The sequence below is a fragment of the Suricata suricatta genome, chromosome 2 (genome assembly GCF_006229205.1).
Source record: "Suricata suricatta isolate VVHF042 chromosome 2, meerkat_22Aug2017_6uvM2_HiC, whole genome shotgun sequence".
NCBI lineage: Eukaryota > Metazoa > Chordata > Mammalia > Carnivora > Herpestidae > Suricata > Suricata suricatta.
The window spans coordinates 26,168,934-26,189,942 of NC_043701.1; the positions used below are offsets into that span (position 1 = coordinate 26,168,934).

Here is a 21,009-nt window from a genome sequence, read left to right on the forward strand (position 1 = left end):
CCTGTCAAGCTGGTTCTGACACCGGGGGAATTAACGTGGCCCGCCCATCTCCGGCTCCGCGCCTCCGCCCTTTTCCCTCTCCGCTTCCAGCTCCTACGAGTGAAAGCAACTACAAAGGGCTTGAATGAAACGTGTGTGGGTTCAGTGAGTCGTAAGCCACCGGGGAATCCAGTCTCCCCACAAACCAGCATCTCTCGGAGGAGCCAGAGGAGGGGGAGGAGGCAAGGAGCCGAGCGCTGGGTCTTGCCAGCGCGCGCAGCGACAGGAGCCGCGGGGAGAGGCCGGGCCACCTCCCCCTTTCTGGCCATGCACCGCCTCGCCCGCGGCGGCTCCAGGCACCACGCTCTCCGCCCGGGTAGCGCCTGCTGTCGCCGCAACAAGCTTCCTCGGCCGCCGGCGCGGCACCGTCCACCGAGGAGCGGCGCCCGCCCTCCTCACCCCCACCACCGACTCCCTTCTCCGCTAGGACGCACCGCCCAGCGGCCGGCGCCGCCCCCTGGTCAACTTTGAGCTGGAGGAGAAGCAACTTTGACAGTGACCACGGGTTTCGAAGCCCGCTTCTTCGCGGCAGCAGCGGTCTCGCAAGTCGCTGGGCTTAGGTGGGGCAAGTTTCCCGGGCCGGCAGCGCTGCGTCTGGCTGCTTGCAACCTGTTTCCAGCGAGCCAGGAGCGGGATCGTGGCTGCCAGTCATCTGAAGAAGGCGAACTTGTTTTTCTCCCTTTTTAACGACCTCGGCTTACAACTGGATAAAGCGGTATCGAAAGGATGTAAAAAGGCAGGACAACTGTTATCAACTGGATAAAGCGGATCGAAAGAATGTAAATAGGCAGAGCAACTGTTACCAAGAAGGCAACCACCCAAAGGCAGAGAGGAACGTGGGGCTTGGTCCGGGAATCTCCCAGTGGCAACATTAATCAACAGTCAGGTGCTGGTTACAACTTTTCAAGGTCAGCCACCGGGAGCAGCGATTCCCTCTCTGAACCTTGGGAGAGATACGCAGCACACGGGGTGGATTTGCTGAGAGATGTAGAAGGGGAGGGTTTGTGACCCAAGACCCATCCCCCAACCTCCCCGTAATCTCCCGTCCCCCACGGCCGGGGCGGGGGTGAGTATGTGACATGTGTCTAACTCTCAGCAGCAACTTGGGCAGCAGGTGTCGGTCCTAACCCGGAGCCGCGGCCGCCGGGTGCGCCTTCGCCAAGCCATGCGGGCCCCGGGCTCGCCTCTCGCCCGCACCTTGCGGCTGCTGCTTCTGCTACTGCTCAAGGTTTCTGCCTCTCCTGCCCTCGGGTCCGCTTCTTCGCCAAGAAATGAAACTTGCCTGGGGGAAAACTGCTCACCTGCACTCAGCCACCGTCGCAACAGGGACTCTTGGGGACTGGGAAATTCTGCAGAAGACCTGCTAACCCATGCGCTCAGGGAGGAGGAGCAGGGGGCGGCTGTGCGCGCGGCGCCCTTTAGGGACAGAAGGGCAGCTCCAGGCAGTGACCCAGGTGCGGGCAGAGGGGCGGAGGCGTTGACCGCAAAACCCTCGGGACCTCCAGCCAGGCCGCCTGGAACCTGGAGGTGGAAAGGTGCCCGGGGTCAGGAGCCCCCTGGAACTCTGGGCAGAGGGAGCCCCCCGGCTCTTCAACTCTTTCTTCAGATCTCAGAGGGCAAAGAGAAGGGTCCTAGAGGTTCTGGCGTTTCCGGGCACAGCCAGGAGCAGAGTGTGAGGACGGAACTTGGAGCCAGCGACCTTTATTACTGGCCAAGGAGAGGCGGGAAACTCCAGGGTTCCCACCACGACACCCCACCCAAGACGGTCAGTGGACTGTCTGGGCACGAATGGCGGACAATTGCACCCCCTGGGAGGGCGCTGGCCCAGAATGGGTCCTCGGGCGAAGGGATCCACGACCGTGGGGGTCCCCGCCGGGGGAACAGCACAAACCGACGCTTGAGAATAAAGAACCCCTTCTACCCACTGACCCAGGAGTCCTATGGCGCCTATGCGGTCATGTGTTTGTCTGTGGTGATCTTCGGGACTGGCATCATTGGCAACCTGGCGGTGATGTGCATCGTGTGTCACAACTACTACATGCGGAGCATCTCTAATTCCCTCTTGGCTAACCTGGCCTTCTGGGACTTTCTCATCATCTTCTTCTGCCTTCCGCTTGTCATCTTTCACGAGCTGACGAAGAAGTGGCTGCTGGAGGACTTCTCTTGCAAGATTGTGCCCTATATCGAGGTAATGCCTTCCGGGGGATCTCAAGCTGCTGGCTTTACCCATTTCTGGGATTTATAGCATCAGAACTGCCGCTCCATGCACCTACCTGGCTGCTGAACCCCATTCACTTTTTTTTTTTCTGGGTACCTTCCTCTATTTCTCTTGCCAATTATTTAAGGAAAGGAGGGAGGAAGTGGGGGGAGAGAGAGAGAGGGAGAGGCAGCTTTGTTCACTCACCTTCAAACTCATTGCTCTGGATTATGAAATGATTAATTATGATCTCATAATGTATAGAATTTTTTAGGTTTTAAATTTATCTCTCTGCGTATCACCTTTATATGTATATTTTTTATTTGGCACCTATCAGAGATTCTAGGGTTAATAAGTGGCCAGTCTATGGTTGTCATTACCAGAACTCAGCAACAATGAAAAAGCATGTATTGTTTATCCAGTAGGGCTCCAACATGATTTCTCCCCAAGAAGATCATTGCATTTTTTTCTCAAATATATACATTGAAATACTATTTTATTTAACAAAGGAAATCTGCTTTTGTCAATTGGCTTCATGATTTATTAATAACTTCCCAAAATTGGTTTAAGTGCCTTTGGCTGTCTGCCGTGCTAGCCCATCTAAATTCTCATTTTTTATTTCTCCCCTTTTCCTTCTCCATTTCTTAACAGTTTTATTTACTTTGTGTGAGTAAACTTAAGCAAGAGTAACACATTGGCCATCATGGCATAGAATTTGTATGTCTATATATATATTATATATACTTGTCATTTGTTAGGGTATTGATTGGCTACTTTAAGGGATTCACTAAGGCTAGAAAATTTCTTAAGAAGAAGAGGGCATATAATAGGACCCAAACTTTGGAAACAAAAATATTTCTGAGTAAAATGTTACTTACTATTTCTTCTTACAGCAAGTGTCCTGAAATGTTATTATGGTAGTTGGAATTTGCTCTTTAAATGGCCTCTCTTTAAACACCAGCTCCTGGAAGGAGCCCAAGTGCTTTGTTGCCAGTTGTGTTTTTAGCCAGCTGGCCCTTGATTTCCTCCATTCAGACTGCCCATTTCATTTATGGAAGCAGAAGAAGGGAAACTGTAAATATTCCAGAGCCCCTGATCCTGTCTGGCACCAGGGCCAGTGACACTATGTTCAACATTGTTCTAGGGCCTAAAGCTAGGGGATAAGTCAACAGAAAACAGTACCTACTTAAAAGAAATAAGGGCAGAAACAGTAAATAAGACCCTCTGTTATCCTGGCAGGGATCAGAGGCAGAATCATTCCATGCTGGCTAAATCAGCTGCTGCTATTCACCAAGACCTAGGGTTTCTCTTGTTGCCAGGCTCCAAGTAGCTCTGAAATATCTAATTTATTTGGTAGTTCATTTTTGAATTGCAGAGGAAATAATTGAATTCATGTAAGAGAAATGTCCCTATCAATCGTAGCTTCAAGGTCAAGATTTAAGATTTCTCTGATTGTTTGCCTGAATAATGCAGAAGAAATCATGCAAGAATGAGACAAAAGTAAACTATAAAGTGACCCGGAGAGTTACCCCCCTCCCCCAAGAAAAGTGTATTGACTTGTTTAAAATGTACTGAGCATGATGAAATCTTTATATATTAGAGGGAAAAACAATATAAAGAAGACAGGAAAAAAACTGGGGGAAAAATTACCCAAGTTCTTGAAAAAAAAAAAACTTTAAAAGAAAATAATCTCATCCAAATTCAGAAAAGGATATGAAAACTTAGGTTAGTTTTAATGAGACGTAGGAGTTTTGAGTGATGGTACTTTGTATGTCTTTTCATTGTTTTTCTCTCTAACTCTGAGGATTCTTTAAAAATGTGTATTTTCATTTGTGTTTTATTTTTTATTTCACTGCTTCTTAAGTTTATTTTTTTACTTCTTTTATTATTAAAACAACTACTGGGATTTTTTGCTCTGTATTTTTTTCCTCTTCTTTACAGTCCTATATATATTTTTTTTTTCCAGTTATTAGTACTAGGTTTTAGTTTCCCTAGAGAAACAAAGGTTGGGAAAAATTTACTCATTTTTTTTTCTAAAAATTAGACTATAATATACATTTTTTAATTGTTAAAGTAATGAATGAGTATCTTAAGATGTAGTGTTTCTACATTCCAATCTATTCCTATTCTTCTGAGATAATTTTATAATGTGTCAGTATGTTTTATGAAAATAACTCTTGGATGGTAATATCAGCCCCTTAACTCCTGATTACGAGAACAAGAAATACAGTCCAAAACTCAAAATAAAACAGTTCTGCCTCCCAGAAGTGAGAGACTTCGTGCCTGTTCCATTTCACATCCCTGAAAAAACAGACCCCAGTGTGGAGATTTGCTTTGCAGGAAGTTTACTGGGGCATGTGCTTAGGTTCAGTACCTAGTAGGGAATGAAGGAAGCAGCTTGGGCAGGGGGCAAGTTGAACAAATCCCACAGAGACCTCAGCTGATACCACAGAGGGCTCCAGGGCCTGCGGGCCTTGTATGGTGTCCTGAATTGAGGCAAGAAAGCCCAGACTATATGTCCCCTAAGGGACCAGTCACTGGATGCAAGTTGCTCCGAGGAAGGGGGCATAACCTTGGGCTGGGTGGATCTCTCTGAAGGGCAATTCCTAGAGAGGGATGCAGCTACGAACCGTCAGTCACCACTAGTCCCAGGTTGGGGTCAGCACTTCGTACCTGAAGAATTTTGTAGGGAGGCAGACTGGGTGGGGGAACCACAGCCCTCACTACAGTGGCTTTTATATGATCATGTTAAATTAGAACCAGGTGGCAGTCTGATCCAGCCCTCTGAGTTTAAAGATGAAACATGAGACCCAGAGAGGAGACATGATCATCTTAAGCATATATACCTAGTCCATGGCAGCCAGACACTTTGTCTCAAGTTTGTTTATTAGACAAACATCGAAGAGGCAAGAATGTCCAGGGAGTCTTTTCTTTTTATGTCTGCTGCTTGGCATCTTTTATGAAGGTTTTCATATCCAGCAGGGAGAGAAAAAATAAGCCCAGTTAGCACCACTTGCTATATGATGAAATTTATGGTTTTTTATATTCTTAGGCTTCATCTTGTTTATCTTAAATTAATAGTTCCAAGGGTACCTGGTAGGCTCATTCATAGAGTATGCAACTCTTATCTTGGGGTTGTGAGTTTGAGCCCACATTGGGTGTAGAGATGAGTTAAAAATAAAACCTTAAAACAACCCCAAAACAGTACGTTCCAGAGTTGGTAGGTCTTTTAAAACAAATTGTTGGTAGCAATTTTTTTAAATTGCAATTATCTGAGATACTTGTGCTTTTGTCAAACATGATTATTTTAGTGATCAAATCAAGTTATATAGGTTACATTTTATGTTCTCAAAATCATAAAGTGTTTTAGATTGGTAAAAGACACTATAAATAATTACATTTGTTTAAACTTTCTCAAAAACCTTCCCTTCATGAAATTTTTTTCTTCTTGACCACAAGACTTCTAAAAAGTATTTGAATTTTATCTCCTCTTATTTAGATTTTGCCGTCTCTTCATTTTTTACTGTCTTATATTTACTTTATTTGTTAACTTCCCCCCATATACATTATTTTTGATTTATAATGTATGATTTACCTTTTAGATAGTAATCTGTTTTGCCTTATCCAGTGTTTTTATTTTTAATATTTCTTAGTTTAAAATTTTATCCACAATTAATTTTTATTTTTTATTGAGGTATAATTGATATATAACATGATATTAGTTTCAGGTGTACAACATAATGATTCAATATCTGTGTAATACTGACATGAGACCACAATAACTCTAGTTAGTATCTGTCACCTTACATAGTTAAAACATTCTTTTATCTTATGAAACTTTTAAGACCTACTTTTTTGCTTTCTTAGCAACTTTCAAATATGTAATGTAATGGGGCGCCTGGGTGGCTCAGTCAGTTGAGCATCTGACTTCGGCTCAGGTCATGATCTCAGAGTTTATGAGTTCGAGCCCCGCGTCAGGCTCTGTGCTGACAGCTCAGAGCCTGGAGCCTGCTTCGGATTCTGTGTCTCCCCCTCTCTCTGCCTCTCCCATGACCCTGCTCTGTCTCTCTCTGTCTCTCAATGATAAATAAACATTAAAAATTAAAAAAAAATAGTACTACAAATATGTAATGTAGTACTATTACCTATAGTCACCATTTGTACCTTACATCCACATGACTTATTTTATAACTGGAAGCTTGTATCTTTTGACACCCTTCAACCATCCTCAGAAACTCCAGCCTCTAGCAGATGCCAGTCTCTTCTCTGTTTCTATGAGCTTGTGTTTTTTGTGTGTGTCGGGTTTTTTCATTCTTTAGATTCCATATATAGCTGAGATCATATAGTCTTTGTCTCTCCTGATTTATTTCATTTGGCATAATGCCCTTGAAGTCCATCCATGTTGTTGCAAATGGCAAGATTTTATTCTTTTTTTTTTGTGGCAGGGTAATATTCCATTGCAAAATTTATACACAAACACATACCACATTTTCTTTATCATTCATTCATCAATGGACACTTAGGTTGTTTCCATATATTGGCTAATGTAAATCATGCTTCAATGAACATAGGGGTATATATATCTTTTCAAGTTAGTATTTTCATGTTCTTCAGATAAATACCCAAAAGCAGGATTGTTAGATCATATGGTAATTCTATTTTTAAATATCTGAGAAATCTCCATACTTTTTTCGGCAGTAGATATACCACAGTTAATTTGTATTCACAAATTTTCTCTCCCCTCTTCTCTTTTACCTTCTTTCCCTCTTCTACCATAGTTCTTTTTTCCCCCCCAAAACTTCAGTATTGGCATAATCATAAGGAGACGGTGGAATTTTGGGGAAAGTTGGACTTGTGTAGAAAAATAGGAGTTGTTTCTTCAGCAGAAATTACATATCTTTGCAGTTTACATTCAACTCTTGTTTTTATTTCACTTTGTTGGCACAAGGCTTGATAAGAGTAGCCAGCTTCCAGGGTCTGTTGCTAGAAAGTAGTTTTATCATATTTAATGTTGCAATGAGTGGGAATATACTGGGAGCTGTTGTACTTGATAACTTCTCTCTTTCTATTCCAGGATTCTGATGTCTTTGGGGCCTAGTGATAAATCCTGTAAGGACCAAGGGCAAATGGAATGGTAGGAAAAGGGGATAGGAGAGAAGAGAGTCTGAGTGGATGGTCATCATCCTAATAGTCACATCATTTTAAACTGGTTTATCAGATAGTCACCGTAGAAAAAAATAAACAAAACTATACTCAAAATGATAGTTGTATGTGGAAAGAGAGGGGTGAGGGAGACGGAGGGAAAAAAGGGAGGAAGACACAGAAAGATGGATATGGAGGTCTGGGTATGGACTTCAATAAAGAATGGTATAGGCGTTTCCTACCATACTATTCCTTTAAGGATTTAACAAATTATTAAAGCCAAATATTTCAGACACTGAATATGGCAACTAGAACAGACCATTGCTCATTACTTGATGGAAGCCAACCAGAGTCAGTGTATCATCTGATTCAGATCCACTGCCAAATACTTATTTCTGTTGGGACATTAATTGGAAGGTTTGAATAATAATGGCTCCCCCTTAGTTTAAAGAACTCACACCTTCATGATGTGTGATAGGGAAGAAGGCTTCAAACCATTGTAAGATAATCCCAGATTGAACTGTATTTTTATTTTACTGGGATGCAAGATTCCTGCGTGAGAGTAGAGGATGGATAAAGGGAATGCATCTCACCAGGACCCCTGGGCCAGGGATGATTTGCAAAAGATCTACAACCTTTTGTGGTGAAAAGAGCCAAATTCTCCAATGGCTTTAGAAATACTGGTTTTAAACTGAGTGAAACACATAGCTCTTTAATCACCTTAGACTGTAGTTGGCACTGACAGGTAAGAATGTAAGGAAACTGGAAGCTGAAGATGATTTATCATACAGGTACGCCATTCCACACAGATTGCCCTGGAACCCCACATTCAAGTAATAGCACACTTATCATGGCAGATGGTAAATTTGCTTAAGTTGTGGATTAGCCATTATGTATTCCGATGGACTGGTAAGTGGAAACATACAGTTTTATGAGCAATTTGAAAGTTACTAACAATATTCTCAGGGAAAATAAACTCACTGTATGAGAATGGTGCTTAACAAATATTTTATGACTTCCCATTAATTTTTTTACAATCGTTTTCTACATTTCCATGCAAGTAAAAATATTTAGTTGACGACTTTCACAGACAAGACTTAAAAAGTTATAGAATGAGCTCTTATTTATAATGCTATTTATAAATAGTATATGACAAAGTTTACTGAATATAGGTTCTACATAGCAATAAATGTTTTATGGTATTCAAATGGAAATTTAAGTAATTTCCTTAACTATTGATTATACTGAAAAGGCCATCCTTTTCTAAAGCTTGTCAGTGAAGACACACAGAAATATGGATTTTTCTTTACTCCCCTTCTTGAGATAATCATTGGCATTCAGTTTGGAAGGATTATATATAAAACAGCAGCACCCCATAACTGATTAAGAACAATTTGAATAATTAATTATCTTCTATAATCCTTTTCCATATATGTCATCATTCATTCATTTATTTACTATCTGTTCATTCATCATTTATCGGTCTTTTCTACTATCTTGGGTACCGTATTAGGTGGGAATGGGAGTAGAAAGCATGGAAGAAAAAGGGGCAAAATTTCCAGAGATGGATAACATAGATGCATTACTGCTTTTAAAGTTCTAAAGAGGTGAAGCACCTGGGTGGCTCAGTTGGTTAAGTGTCCAGTTCTTGATCTCCATTCAGGTCATGATCTCATGGTTCTTGAGATTGAGCCCTGAGTCAGGCTCTGTGCTGACAGCCTGAAGCCTGCTTGGGATTCTCTCTCTCTCTCTCTCTCTCTCTCTCTCTCTCTCTCTCTCTGGTGTGTACCCCTCCCCCATGCACACACACTCTCTCTCAAAATAAGTAAGAATAAACTATAAAAAGTAAAGTTATAGAGAAATAATGTTCTACAGTGTAAGGAGTGCTGTAACAGGTTTATTTCAAAAATTATGTTTATTTGTTTATTTTTGAGAGAGAGAGTATACATGTACACACAAGTGGGGAAGGGAAGAGGGGGGCCTCTATCAGCACAGAACCTGATGTGGGGCTTGAACTCATGAACCCCGAGATCATGGCCTGAGCTGAAATCAAGAGTCTGACACTCAACAGACTAAGCCACCCACATGCCCCTAAAACAGAGGTTTAAACAAGGTATTATGGAAGGTCAGGGATGGGTCCTGGAATGATTCCACTCACAGTTGTATTCAGTTAGGACTGAAGATGGAGAAATACAAGTGAAAACTGTGCTCCCTCTAATTATTTTTCATTCATATTCTTATTAACCTGTATAAATTCTATATAGCTTAGATCCATGATGAAGAGATACAGACATGAAAATCTCTTAATTCTTGCTTTCTTGTTTTCTCAATCTTTCATGGGATAGGAAACCACAAGAATGACTGGCAAGATAATTGGGCAGATAGGACAGCCCTAGAAATTTCACTTAGAACACAGAATTATCCTAAATATTAAATTACTATTTAGAATACCTGGGATAACCATCTCTGCTTTGGAATTATGAGAACTTATTAGCCATGAGGAATTAAGTAAATCAAATTTTAAAATTTTAATTAAATGAATGATTTCTTTAGCAGTGTAATAATAGCACACAGAATTGAGTCCTTTTCTTCTGAAAAATCTCAAAAACTACCTCTTATTTGATTTGACCTTAGAGAAGTAGGAAGAAAGCCTGTCAAGGGAGATGCTTTAGACCCTTTTATAGACAGAGTAGCAGAGAGAATGGAGTTTCTCAAGAGTTGGATTAATCTTTGAAGCAAGAAAGATTCTGAGTGAGGACTTATCCTGAGTTCCCATGGAGTACCAAGATATCTAGTTGTATCAACAAAGCATCCTTCAACAGCAAAAAGGAAGCAAATATACCCGCAAAAGCAAAATAGATCTGAGTTTATGATTCCCAGGCTGAGTAGGAGAAGGTATATCTGCCATGCCTTTCACCCTTCCACTGCATGATCTTGATAGAACGTTTCCACCTTTAGAAGTTCTTCCCATATGCTGCAACTAGATTTAACAGCATCACATTGGGAGCAGAGGGATCTGTGTCTGGGGTATGGACTGTGTGGGGAGAAGGACAGGCAGGCTCTGCAGTGAGATTTGTGTTTGGCATTGCACTTCTGCTCCCAAACTCTTGGGATCCTCCTGTCCTTTAACTTCCCAAGAATTCACCTGCCAAAGTCCGATAATTAACCCAACCTTGTTGTCAAGACTAACTCTTAAGTATCTTAGTTAGAACGGTATTCTTTGTGCCAGAGGAGATGATCTCATCTAAAATTTCAAGCTAGAGTGGAGAATGGGGTTGCTGCAACTTCAGATGTGGGGTCTCTCTATTTGAAAAGTAGGTATACAGACTTTCCATAAAACTTCTATAAAACACAGGAAATAATCACAGTGCCAAGCTTAGGCCTGAGATGAATACTTTCAGTTTGTGAATTTATGATAGTTTTCAATGATATTTGTCAGCACACTTGAATGGTTCATAGCATTAACAAAGCCAAGGTCACTGATTTGATCCAGGATTGGAATGAGTCATTTTCATTAGGTCTATGACTGTGCTCAAGGCTGCCATTTTTTTACTTCCTGCTCATTACTTCTCACCCTAAGTGCCTTTTCGCCTACCTTCACTGTCTTCTCCTTGGTTCAGCTGTCTCATGTATAGGAAAAGATCTGTTAACTCATTCACCGCAAGAGGAGAGATGTAGAGATAACATGCCTTTTAAAGGAAGATTGAATGAAGAAAGAATACTTCCTTAACAGACTACTAAGGGTGGAGATTTGGTGAAGAGCAGAGAAATTTTGTCTTCAATATTTCTGGTTTCTTGGTGTCATTCAAATCATAATTACCCAACCACAAATGGAAGAGGAATGTGTTTATAGTTTAGTCTGTTATCCAAAATAATGATACTAAGGACAAGGGAAAATTGGTGAAAATGCATTACTGTTCTTTGGAAACTCATCAGCACTTCTAGGTGAACAATAAAAATTAAGATTGATTAGAAACATTATAATAATACCAAGGCCTATGGGCTTGGGATAAACATTACATTTTGAAATGAATTTCTAATTATTGAGAATAAACATGGAATATATAAATTCCTTAACATCTGTTGATTTCAATAGATTATTTCCCTCCTAAGATAAATGATGTCAATCTTGCTTCATTGTTATTTTTATACTAATGAGCATCGACACATTTATAGTGAAATTATATTTTAGACAAGTTGTAGTTCTCTCTCCTCTACATATATGTATATATGTATATACAGTGTATATATAGTACACAGAAATGCACTGTGCTACAGAAGTCAGAAGTTACAATTGGTAAGAAACCTTATGTCAAAGTGGGACTATAAAGGTAAAGAAAGATTTATAAAATCAACACAAGTTTGGGGGTGATATGTTAGCTTTTAAATAGTCTCAATTGTATTTAAAATAAGTAAGAGGATGTTACCAAGCCTAAGCAAAAGTGAGGGAGGTGGAGAATGAGACAATAGTGATATCATCAAAATAGTTTGTTTTTTCATGACATTGAGAATCAAGTATAGATGAAATATATTGAGTGTTGTTGAAATAAATGGATGTTTATAATCTGTAGGTGTATCAGATTAAATCTCAGTGATTTTGATAAAGGTAAAAAGCCTTCTCTTTGACTGTGGAAGAGTGGCTGTAAATAGCTTTATTTTGTTTTAGAGATCCACGCATGCCTGGAAGGGGTGCGGCCGATCTCTCCTACTTGCTCTGTTTTGGGTTGGAAACACTAGCGCAAGTGTGTTACTACCATAGTATCATGACTTGCATGATTTCTGCAATGAAGACCTCTTGATAAAGGCCATCTTATTCACAGCAGAGTCTCTGGTAGACATGCTAGTCTGACTGGTGTTCAAAGAAGTGTCTCTTTCCTGGAGAAGTTGCCCTGAAGTGCTGTGAGCATAAAGATTATGGAAAATGCAGGAGGAAGCCAAAGGCATACAAGCTCAAGTCATTTAGAGTTTCAAAAGAAACTCTACCCTGGGCTCCTCCTGCTTTTTTCCTCACTGATTGTTAGGCCTGTAACCACAGACTTACAATAGATTATCATTCATGGTCCAAATGAATGGGTTTTCTTAACAATAATGCCCTTGTATTGTGCCTTACTTGTATACAAAGGAGTGCACAGAAATAGATCTACTTAAACATCTTTTTGAGGTAAAATATAAGTTAGGCTAGAGTACAGTTGTCATGACTTTGGTTAGAAATTTCCCTATTTTCTAAAAATCAGCGTATTCTCTGTACTGAAGCATATAGACTTAATTTCATATGAAAGACATTTTGCTTTGGGAGTACATTGGTCTTTCCATCCTCTCATCATTGTCAACCCCGATTTATATCAGAAGGTTTAGCAAAAGATACTATTTATTTGGTAAGAGTTGTACCTTCAAGGCTTACTCTCATTCAAAATGATTTCTTTTATTTAAATTTTTTATGCTTATTTATTTTTGAGAGACACAGAGAGACAAAGCATGAGCAGAGGAGGGGCAGAGAGAGGGAAACAGAATCTGAAGCAGGCTCCAGGCTCTGAGTTGTCAGCCCAGAGCCCAATGCAGAGCTCAAACCCACAAACCATGAGATCATGACCTGAGCTGAAGTTGGATGCTTAATTGACTGAGCCACCCAGGCGCCCCTCAAAATGATTTCTAATTTTTCTGTCTGCAGTACACTTCAGGGAAATGGAGCAATGGATAAGACAATAGCTAAGGATCTTCCTACGAAGATCCTTACCATTTTTCATAAAGCATCCATGTGTACTTTCTTCCTATCATTTTGAGGGAATGGGAAAAGTGACCATGATGGCCTACGTTTTCTAATGGCCTGATATTTTTGTGTTGAATTTGAACTTGAACAGTGGGAAGGACATTTTGGCGCCAGAGCTGCGGCTTTCCCACATGAGTACTTAGGTACCAACTTTATGCCTGTCCAGTGCCTCGAAGCAACGCTGTAGGTGGCTGCAGCTTCCAGAAGCCTCCGCACTCTGAATGTGGACTGGGTAGGCACTGAGGGAGTTTTATAGTTGCTTCTCTGGGGTATGGAGAAGGGCACAGTTTTGCTGTTTGAAAGAAAGATTTTAGAATTGTTCATTTTGATTCTCTTTGTGTATTTTGATGCCAACACCCTCAAAATGCTCAATATCTCATTTTCCCAAATAGTTAAAAATGTTTGCTTCCAGCTTCTCTCTGATCTTCATTCTCAAAATTAATAGTCTTGTCTGTTAGAAGTGTTTACAGTTCTGCTTTTGTTGATGTTAATTATTTCCCTCATTGCAGTTTAATTAATAGGAGATTGCATCTTACTCATTCCATCTCTCAGGATGTTGCTTCAAAAAACTACCCCTTACCAGCTTTACTCCCAAGAGCATATTTCTTGGTGACATTGAATTTTAGCAATCAGATATGGTCATTAAATGCAGAAGATCCAGCATTTATGATACAGTTCTATAATTGCATATAATTGCACTATTCATCTCAGTAGAATTTCTAATAAGCTGTAAGTAAACAAATATATTTGAAAATTGTGATAGAAATCTTTTCATGTTATACCAACATTTTGCATTTTTAATCGCATGGATAGATTTCATATCTGAGAGAGCAGACATTAGCGCACCACCCATGATCCAGATGCTTTTTATCAACTAATTTCTGAAGTTGATTCTTTACACATGTTTAAATCCTTCTATAAATAATTTGGGGTGGGGGCACCTGGGTGGCTCAGTCAGTTAAGCATCTGACTTCGGCTCAGGTCATGATCTCACGGTTCGCGGGTTCAAGCCCTGCGTCTGGTTCTGTGCTGACAGCTCAGAGCCTGGAGCCTGTTTCGGGTTCTGTGTCTCTCTCTCTCTGCCCCTCCCCCACTTGTGCTCTGTCTCTGTCTCACAAATTTAACAAAAACTATAAAAAATGTTTATAAAAAATAATTTAGGAAAGTACTGAGCAGGGGCTTTGTACCTTTCTTGCTCTTGCACTTCATAAAATCAAGTGCATAGGTGAATTTACAGAAAAATATCTGAAGTGAAAGCCCTGCAGGCAGTGGCAGTAAGAGGGAGACATCTAGGACCAGCCTTTGGGCCGAGGTTGCTGTCAGCAACCATGTAGGAGGCACTATCTGCATTGGGGCAGCTTTTCCACAGAGGCCCCAGCTCTTGACTTTCCTGCTTCAGCAAGATCCTAACTGAGGAAAACGCTATCAGAGAGGAGTACAATTTGACAACAAGAAACTGGGTTCAGGAGCCTCCTGAAATTTGTGTATGAAACATGGAAGGCTTCCCTCAAACTGTGATTCGGGTCAAAAGGACTACAGATCAAATATGTTCTTTTAAACATATTTGGTGCTCAGTCCTAAAGCTTTTGAGAATATGGCTCAAGAACTAAGCATCTGCAAATAAAATACAATATAGAGGGGCACCTGGGTGGCTCAGTCGGTTAAGCACCAGACTCTTGGTTTCCATTTAGATCATGATCTCAAGATTGGTGGGATGAGCTCCATGATGGGCTTAGTCTCAGCGTGGAGCCTGCTTGGGATTCTCTCTCTTCCCCTCTTTCTGCTCCTCCCCTGCTTTCACATATAAATAAACTTAAAAAAAAAAAACACCCAAATTCCTGAGCAAAAGTAGGAGCACATGTAAATTTTCCTTAAAATTTGCTCTGGCTTTTGTTATCATGTGCAATGAAATAAACAGAACCTAGAAAACATCTTTGTTTTTCTAGCAAGTGAATATCTTCTAATTAAAAGTGACCATATAGCACAGTTCATAAATATCAAAGGAGAGGCAATCTAACGCACCCTTCTTAATACATGTCCATCTACATTCATTGGTTATTACCTCTCATGAAATGCTTTGCAACAGGCTGGGAGTTAGGTATGCAAATGCTAGCTCTTGTGATAATTGGCTCAGATCTTAAATCTCTATGTTTAAAATTAAGGAGATGAATCTGGGGGGAAGATGCTATCTCTTGGGTGTTATGTGTTTTTTGTAAAGAATGATAGAAAACCACCAAGCAAACAGATGTTCCAAGACTCTGAGAGATTGCCTGGCATCAGATTCTCTCGCGTTTTTGTTTTTCCAGGCTTTCCTTTTAATAGAAATGCTATTCATAATTTTAAAAGAATGCACAGCATTAACCTGCGCAGCTTTATTTGTGGACTGCCTCAAGGTACGTGGGTGTCATGCACAAAGATTTGCGTTAGTGAAGGTGGCACAGAAAGCCTTGCTCAGGGTGTGCGTGCCTTCGATAGCTGGAGAATCTGTTTCTCTTGTGTTTTACATTCTTCTAGAGAAATGAATCAAAGTATTTGAAAAACTAAGTAAATGTAATGTTTCAAAAATCCATAAAATAAAATACTGCAATTTCTAAATACTACTGTTTGATACAGACCTTTAGAAAAGTGTAAGTCCTCAGGTTTCCATTCAAAGCGTGGCAGTTACTGACATCAAATAAAAATAATCTGATCTTAAGATAGTTGCACAGTGGGGAACCTCAGTTTTAGAATTATTCTGGAGCTCTGGCAAAGGTGAAAGAGCAATTTGCCAACAAGGTGAACCATTCTTAATCTGAAGGTTAATTTTAAACAGGTGTACATAGAGGTGACTTTTTATGGCAGTCACATTGGACTGATAGTCCTTGTACTGGTGTGTATGGAAAACTTGCTGAAGATTTTGTACAACAGGAATTGTGCTTATAAGCTCAACCATGTAGTCTTGATCTGCCCTGATCGGATTGTGAGTTATACTTTTTCTTCAGTTTTGCTTTTCACACACTTAACCCCTCATTATATCTCATTTTTCAGACTGTCTCCACTAACAGTTATTAGAATAGTCAGAACATGGATGCCATGTCCCTATTTTCTGTGGTAGAACCAGTAGACTTTGACTAATGTGTTGTGTGTAAAAAAGGGGAGAAATTTGACATTGCAACTCTCATAGAATCCGAAAGGCAGGTTGCCATCGTTACTCGGGAGAGTGACAGCTTGAATGTAGCAGATAAACAACGAATGTGTTGAATGTCCAAATTTTTATGACAAATAGTTTTCCTTTTTCCACATGATTCTTTGAGTTCTAAAAAATTAGACATTAACATTGTATTTATATATATTTCCCCCTTGCCCCTTTGCCAAGGTATGACCTGTAGCTGAGCCTCTTAACTATTCCCACTAGCAGACAGAAGAGAGTGCATGCACATACACAGTGTCCAGGGTACAGCCCAAAACATCCTTCCCACCTAGGGAGTTTTTACATCCTGTTTCATCTTAAACTTCATGAACATTTTACCTTCTACCTTCATTGTCTTTATTTAAATATATAAATAATGACTACATATATTAAACATTAAATTACCTCAATTTCCTCTGAATAGTTGAGTAAATTTGATGCTCCCAGATGACGACCGTGTGCATCTTGTGAGAACTACCTTCCTCCTCTTGGTTAACTATGACCTCTCTGAGGGAAAGACTGCTTCTTGTTCCTTTCTGTATCCCCAATATCTAGCAGGGTGTTTGGCACAGAATCGATATCAATAAATATATGCTTGTGTTGAGTACATGTCTGTGTCCCTGTTAGAGTGTATGATGTTTGTAAATCTTTTATGGACTACTGAATGATAGTATGTTTACATTAGGAACATGCATTTGTATTCCTGGGAAAGTATCTGTGTGAAAAAAAAATGTATCTAGTTTTGGTTGTTAACCTGTGATTGTTGATTTAGTTAGATGTCTGGGCCATGTGCATCTGGATACAGTGCTCTATCTGGGCAGCATCAAAGGGTGCTTTGATCTAAAATTTTCCTATGGCTGGTATATTTAGACATTGTATTTGGCTCCTTTTTGCATGGGTACTTTTTATATCTCCTATTTCTTTGAGTATCATATATTTTTAAATTTGATACATGTACTTATTTCATGATAAATGTATTCATTTTATGCCTGATTCTGTAACTTGCTTCTTTTGGCACAGAAGTTCATGATGGCGGATTGTCTCTAAGTATTGTGATTTTTAATTGTGAACCCATGTTCCCTTGAATTTTATCTGTGGGTTTCTCTGAGGCCTGCTTTTAAAGTGTATTCTTCCAGAGAGGTTTTGTATTTTCTTCTACCAGGTGCCTGGGACAATTTAAAATTGTAATTTGGGTTTTTCTGAGCCACGTAGATGGTGTTCATTCTGGCCGCAGGCCAGTGTAAATTCGGGCTCCTGGTTAGAATGTGCTCTTCTTTTTTTATCTCCAGTTCACCTAGATCTAAATCATGTAATGCAGACAAGTTTCTCTACTCTTCCCCTTTATTTTTTTTTCTCTATATACACATGAAGATATCACTATTTGGGGAATTCCAGATTCACAAGGGGATCTTTGACCTAATCCCCACATAACACTGGCTCTAGCTTTGTTTCCTACCTCTGCGTACCTGGGTACCTGGCCCCAGCCCTCTGGCTGAAATCAACCTGAAACTCTCATAAGCAATTGCAGACATCCCTAGGACAAGTATGCAGTGTACAGGGGGAGGGTCACTGACCTTTTGGGCATTTGTGTTTTCATTGATTGTGACTTTGGGAGACTTAGCCTTTCTTGTTTTCCATAAGTGTATCATTTGAAAATAATATTAAAATATTTTATTTGCATTAGGAGAAATCTCTATTCATCTCATTTGTTGGAACTAATAAACTCTTGTATATTTTAAGTTTATTTATTTGAGAGAGAGAGAGAGAGAGAGAGAGAGAGAGAGAGAGAGAGAGAGAGAATCCCAAGCAGGCTTCGTGCTGTCAGCACAGAGTGAACTCCCAAACTGTGAGATTATGACCTGAGCTGAAACCAAGAGTCAGATGTGTAACTGACTGAGCATCCAGGAGCCCTAATAAGCTCTTCAATGTTTGTTGTGTGTGAGGTGTGCTATTGACTCCCACGCTGGAAGACATGGTCACCTTTTTCAGTAATGAAAATGGGATACACTCAACTACCCTTCCTTATCTACATCTTGTGGTGGCAGGCATTTTTGTGGGGACTGAAATTTTTGGGGTGTTTGCGTTCTTTTCAGTAATAAAGTGGTATTGGACTAGTGGATCCTTATGGATCTTTCCAGCTGTAAATTTTTTTAATATATATTTTTTAATGTTTTTTATTTATTTTTGAGAGACAGAGAGAGACAGCGTGAACAGGGAGGGTCAGCGAGAGAGGGAGACACAGAATTGGAAGAAGGCTCCAGGCTCTGAGCTGTCAGCACAGAGCCTGACACTGGGCTTGAACCCACAAACCTTGAGATCATGATTTGAGCCAAAGCAGGACGTTTAACCGACTGAGCCACCCAGGCGCCCCTCCAGCTGTAAATTTTTTTGACTCCATGACCCTGAACTGCTACATTTATTTTCTTTCTTTTTATTTTTCCTGCCTATTTTCATCTTTACAATAATTCAGCAGACATCACCAACCTGGCTAACCAGTTAACCATGCCTCATGCCAGGAAATTGCTCTGTTCGTGGGTTTTTTTTTTTCGTTCTGTTTTGCCAATCTGAATTTATCGCCTAGTCTTTTGATCTTTCAGAGATCACCCAGAGTAAATGCATTCTCTGTTCCTCCCCCAGGTTGCTTCCCTCGGAGTCACCACCTTCACCTTATGCGCTCTGTGTATAGACCGCTTCCGAGCAGCCACCAACGTGCAGATGTACTATGAAATGATCGAGAACTGTTCTTCCACAACTGCCAAGCTTGCTGTTATATGGGTGGGTGCCCTACTGCTAGCACTTCCAGAAGTTGTTCTCCGCCAGCTGAGCAAGGAGGATTTGGGGTTTAGCGGCCGAGCGCCTGCGGAACGCTGCGTCATCAAGGTCTCCCCTGACTTACCGGACACCATCTACGTTCTAGCCCTGACCTATGACAGTGCAAGACTCTGGTGGTACTTCGGCTGTTACTTTTGTTTGCCCACACTTTTCACCATCACTTGCTCTTTAGTGACTGCAAGGAAAATCCGCAAAGCGGAGAAAGCCAGTACCCGAGGGAATAAGCGGCAGATTCAGCTGGAAAGCCAGATGAACTGTACGGTAGTGGCTCTGACCATTTTATATGGGTTTTGCATTATTCCTGAAAATATCTGCAACATTGTTACTGCCTACATGGCTACGGGGGTTTCCCAGCAGACCATGGACCTGCTGTACATCATCAGCCAGTTCCTTTTGTTCTTTAAGTCCTGTGTCACCCCAGTCCTCCTTTTCTGTCTTTGCAAGCCCTTCAGTCGGGCCTTCATGGAGTGTTGCTGCTGTTGCTGTGATGAGTGCATTCAGAAGTCTTCAACGGTGACCAGCGATGACAATGACAACGAATACACCACAGAACTTGAACTCTCACCTTTCAGTACCATCCGCCGCGAAATGTCCACTTTTGCTTCTGTTGGAACTCATTGCTGAAGGACAGCCTTTTCTTTGGTTAGCTTTATGTGTTTGATTTTCATATCCTGTGTTTTTACTTCATATTTTCCCTACTGGAAAAAAAATGCAACGAAAGAGAGAAATATTAACGACTGTAGAACTGATTTTGCAAATTAATATTTGTGCTTTGAAAAAATGTTTATATTTAGTTATTTAAGACGTATGAGGAGGCCAATAGTTTTAGATCACTTTATCTGGTATGGTGCTAATATTTTATTTGAAAAAAGTTACTGCACCTTAACTTAACTAATTGCTAACTTTCTTTCTTTTGAAAATATAATCAGTGTATGTTGATGATAGCCATGTGATTTTGTAGGTTTTATTATGTTTGAGTTGTGATGGACAGTATATTGTATATGGTATTGTGAGATGATTTGTAGTTAAGGAGCATTCACAAAGTAGCACCAAATAAATTATACTTTATTCTTTAATGTCATTGTCAATCTACTTTTAACCGAGATTCAATAAATCTTTTAATTGCCTTAAATGCACAATTACTGGTTCTACGCACAATTTAAAATCAGCCTTATTGCTTTAAAGTTCTATTTTCCTTTAAGGCAGGTAATCACTATGTTATAAAGCAGTTTTCCTAATAGTACTATTTTATATGCATGATTCATATACAACTATATTGTATGTTCAAACAAAATTGTATTTTTAATATTCAGATACAGATGTAAAATTACTTCCAAGTATTTATAAAATATGAATAAATAGACAGCAGAGTAGGAAGAAAGTATCTTTTTTATCATTATTATTAACCTCTGAACTAGCATATATAGCTACAGTTTTTCACATTATGAATTATGGGCAGAATTGAGGACTAAAACACAATGCACTTGTCATCTGATTTCCTCTGAACACTGACTTTTGAAGTACTCTCAATTCTAACTTTTCTCCATTTAAAAAATGAACTTGGTTAAATCTGTGTGATTTAATTTCTCAAAGTAGAATGAAAGTACAGTAGTGGAATAATAAAATATTAATATATCTTGATTAGAACACTTGAATATTCAATTTTTTTGGAATTGATATTCCATAAGCCTCCAACAAAAGACAAATCCTTTCTCTTTGAATTATTAGATTCCACTTGGGACTTTAAGCTCCAACAGTTGTGTAGGATGCCTGTCTGCCATGCAGAACACATGTCTAAATCAGGTGGCAGAGACAGGGACCTAGTGATGGATGTAATGTCTCCGTCTTCAGACAAAGCATAGA

At 40.2% G+C, this 21,009-nt stretch overlaps 1 protein-coding gene across 1 annotated transcript; it reads left to right on the plus strand.

The window, feature by feature from the left end:
- Nucleotides 1-503: 503 nt before the first annotated feature.
- On the plus strand, nucleotides 504-20,285 carry GPR37 (G protein-coupled receptor 37). Its single transcript, XM_029924053.1, has 2 exons — nucleotides 504-2,227; nucleotides 18,952-20,285. The coding sequence occupies exons 1-2, from the start codon at nucleotides 1,205-1,207 to the stop codon at nucleotides 19,768-19,770; spliced, it is 1,842 nt and encodes a 613-aa protein (XP_029779913.1). The 5' UTR covers nucleotides 504-1,204; the 3' UTR covers nucleotides 19,771-20,285.
- Nucleotides 20,286-21,009: the final 724 nt, after the last annotated feature.

Bases quoted from the DNA above. Each gene is read 5' to 3' on its own strand.
- GPR37 (XM_029924053.1), top strand. From the start codon at position 1,205: ATGCGGGCCCCGGGCTCGCCTCTCGCCCGCACCTTGCGGCTGCTGCTT. The intron at 2,228-18,951 runs GTAATGCCTTCC...TTCCTCCCCCAG, and splicing joins AGATTGTGCCCTATATCGAG to GTTGCTTCCCTCGGAGTCAC.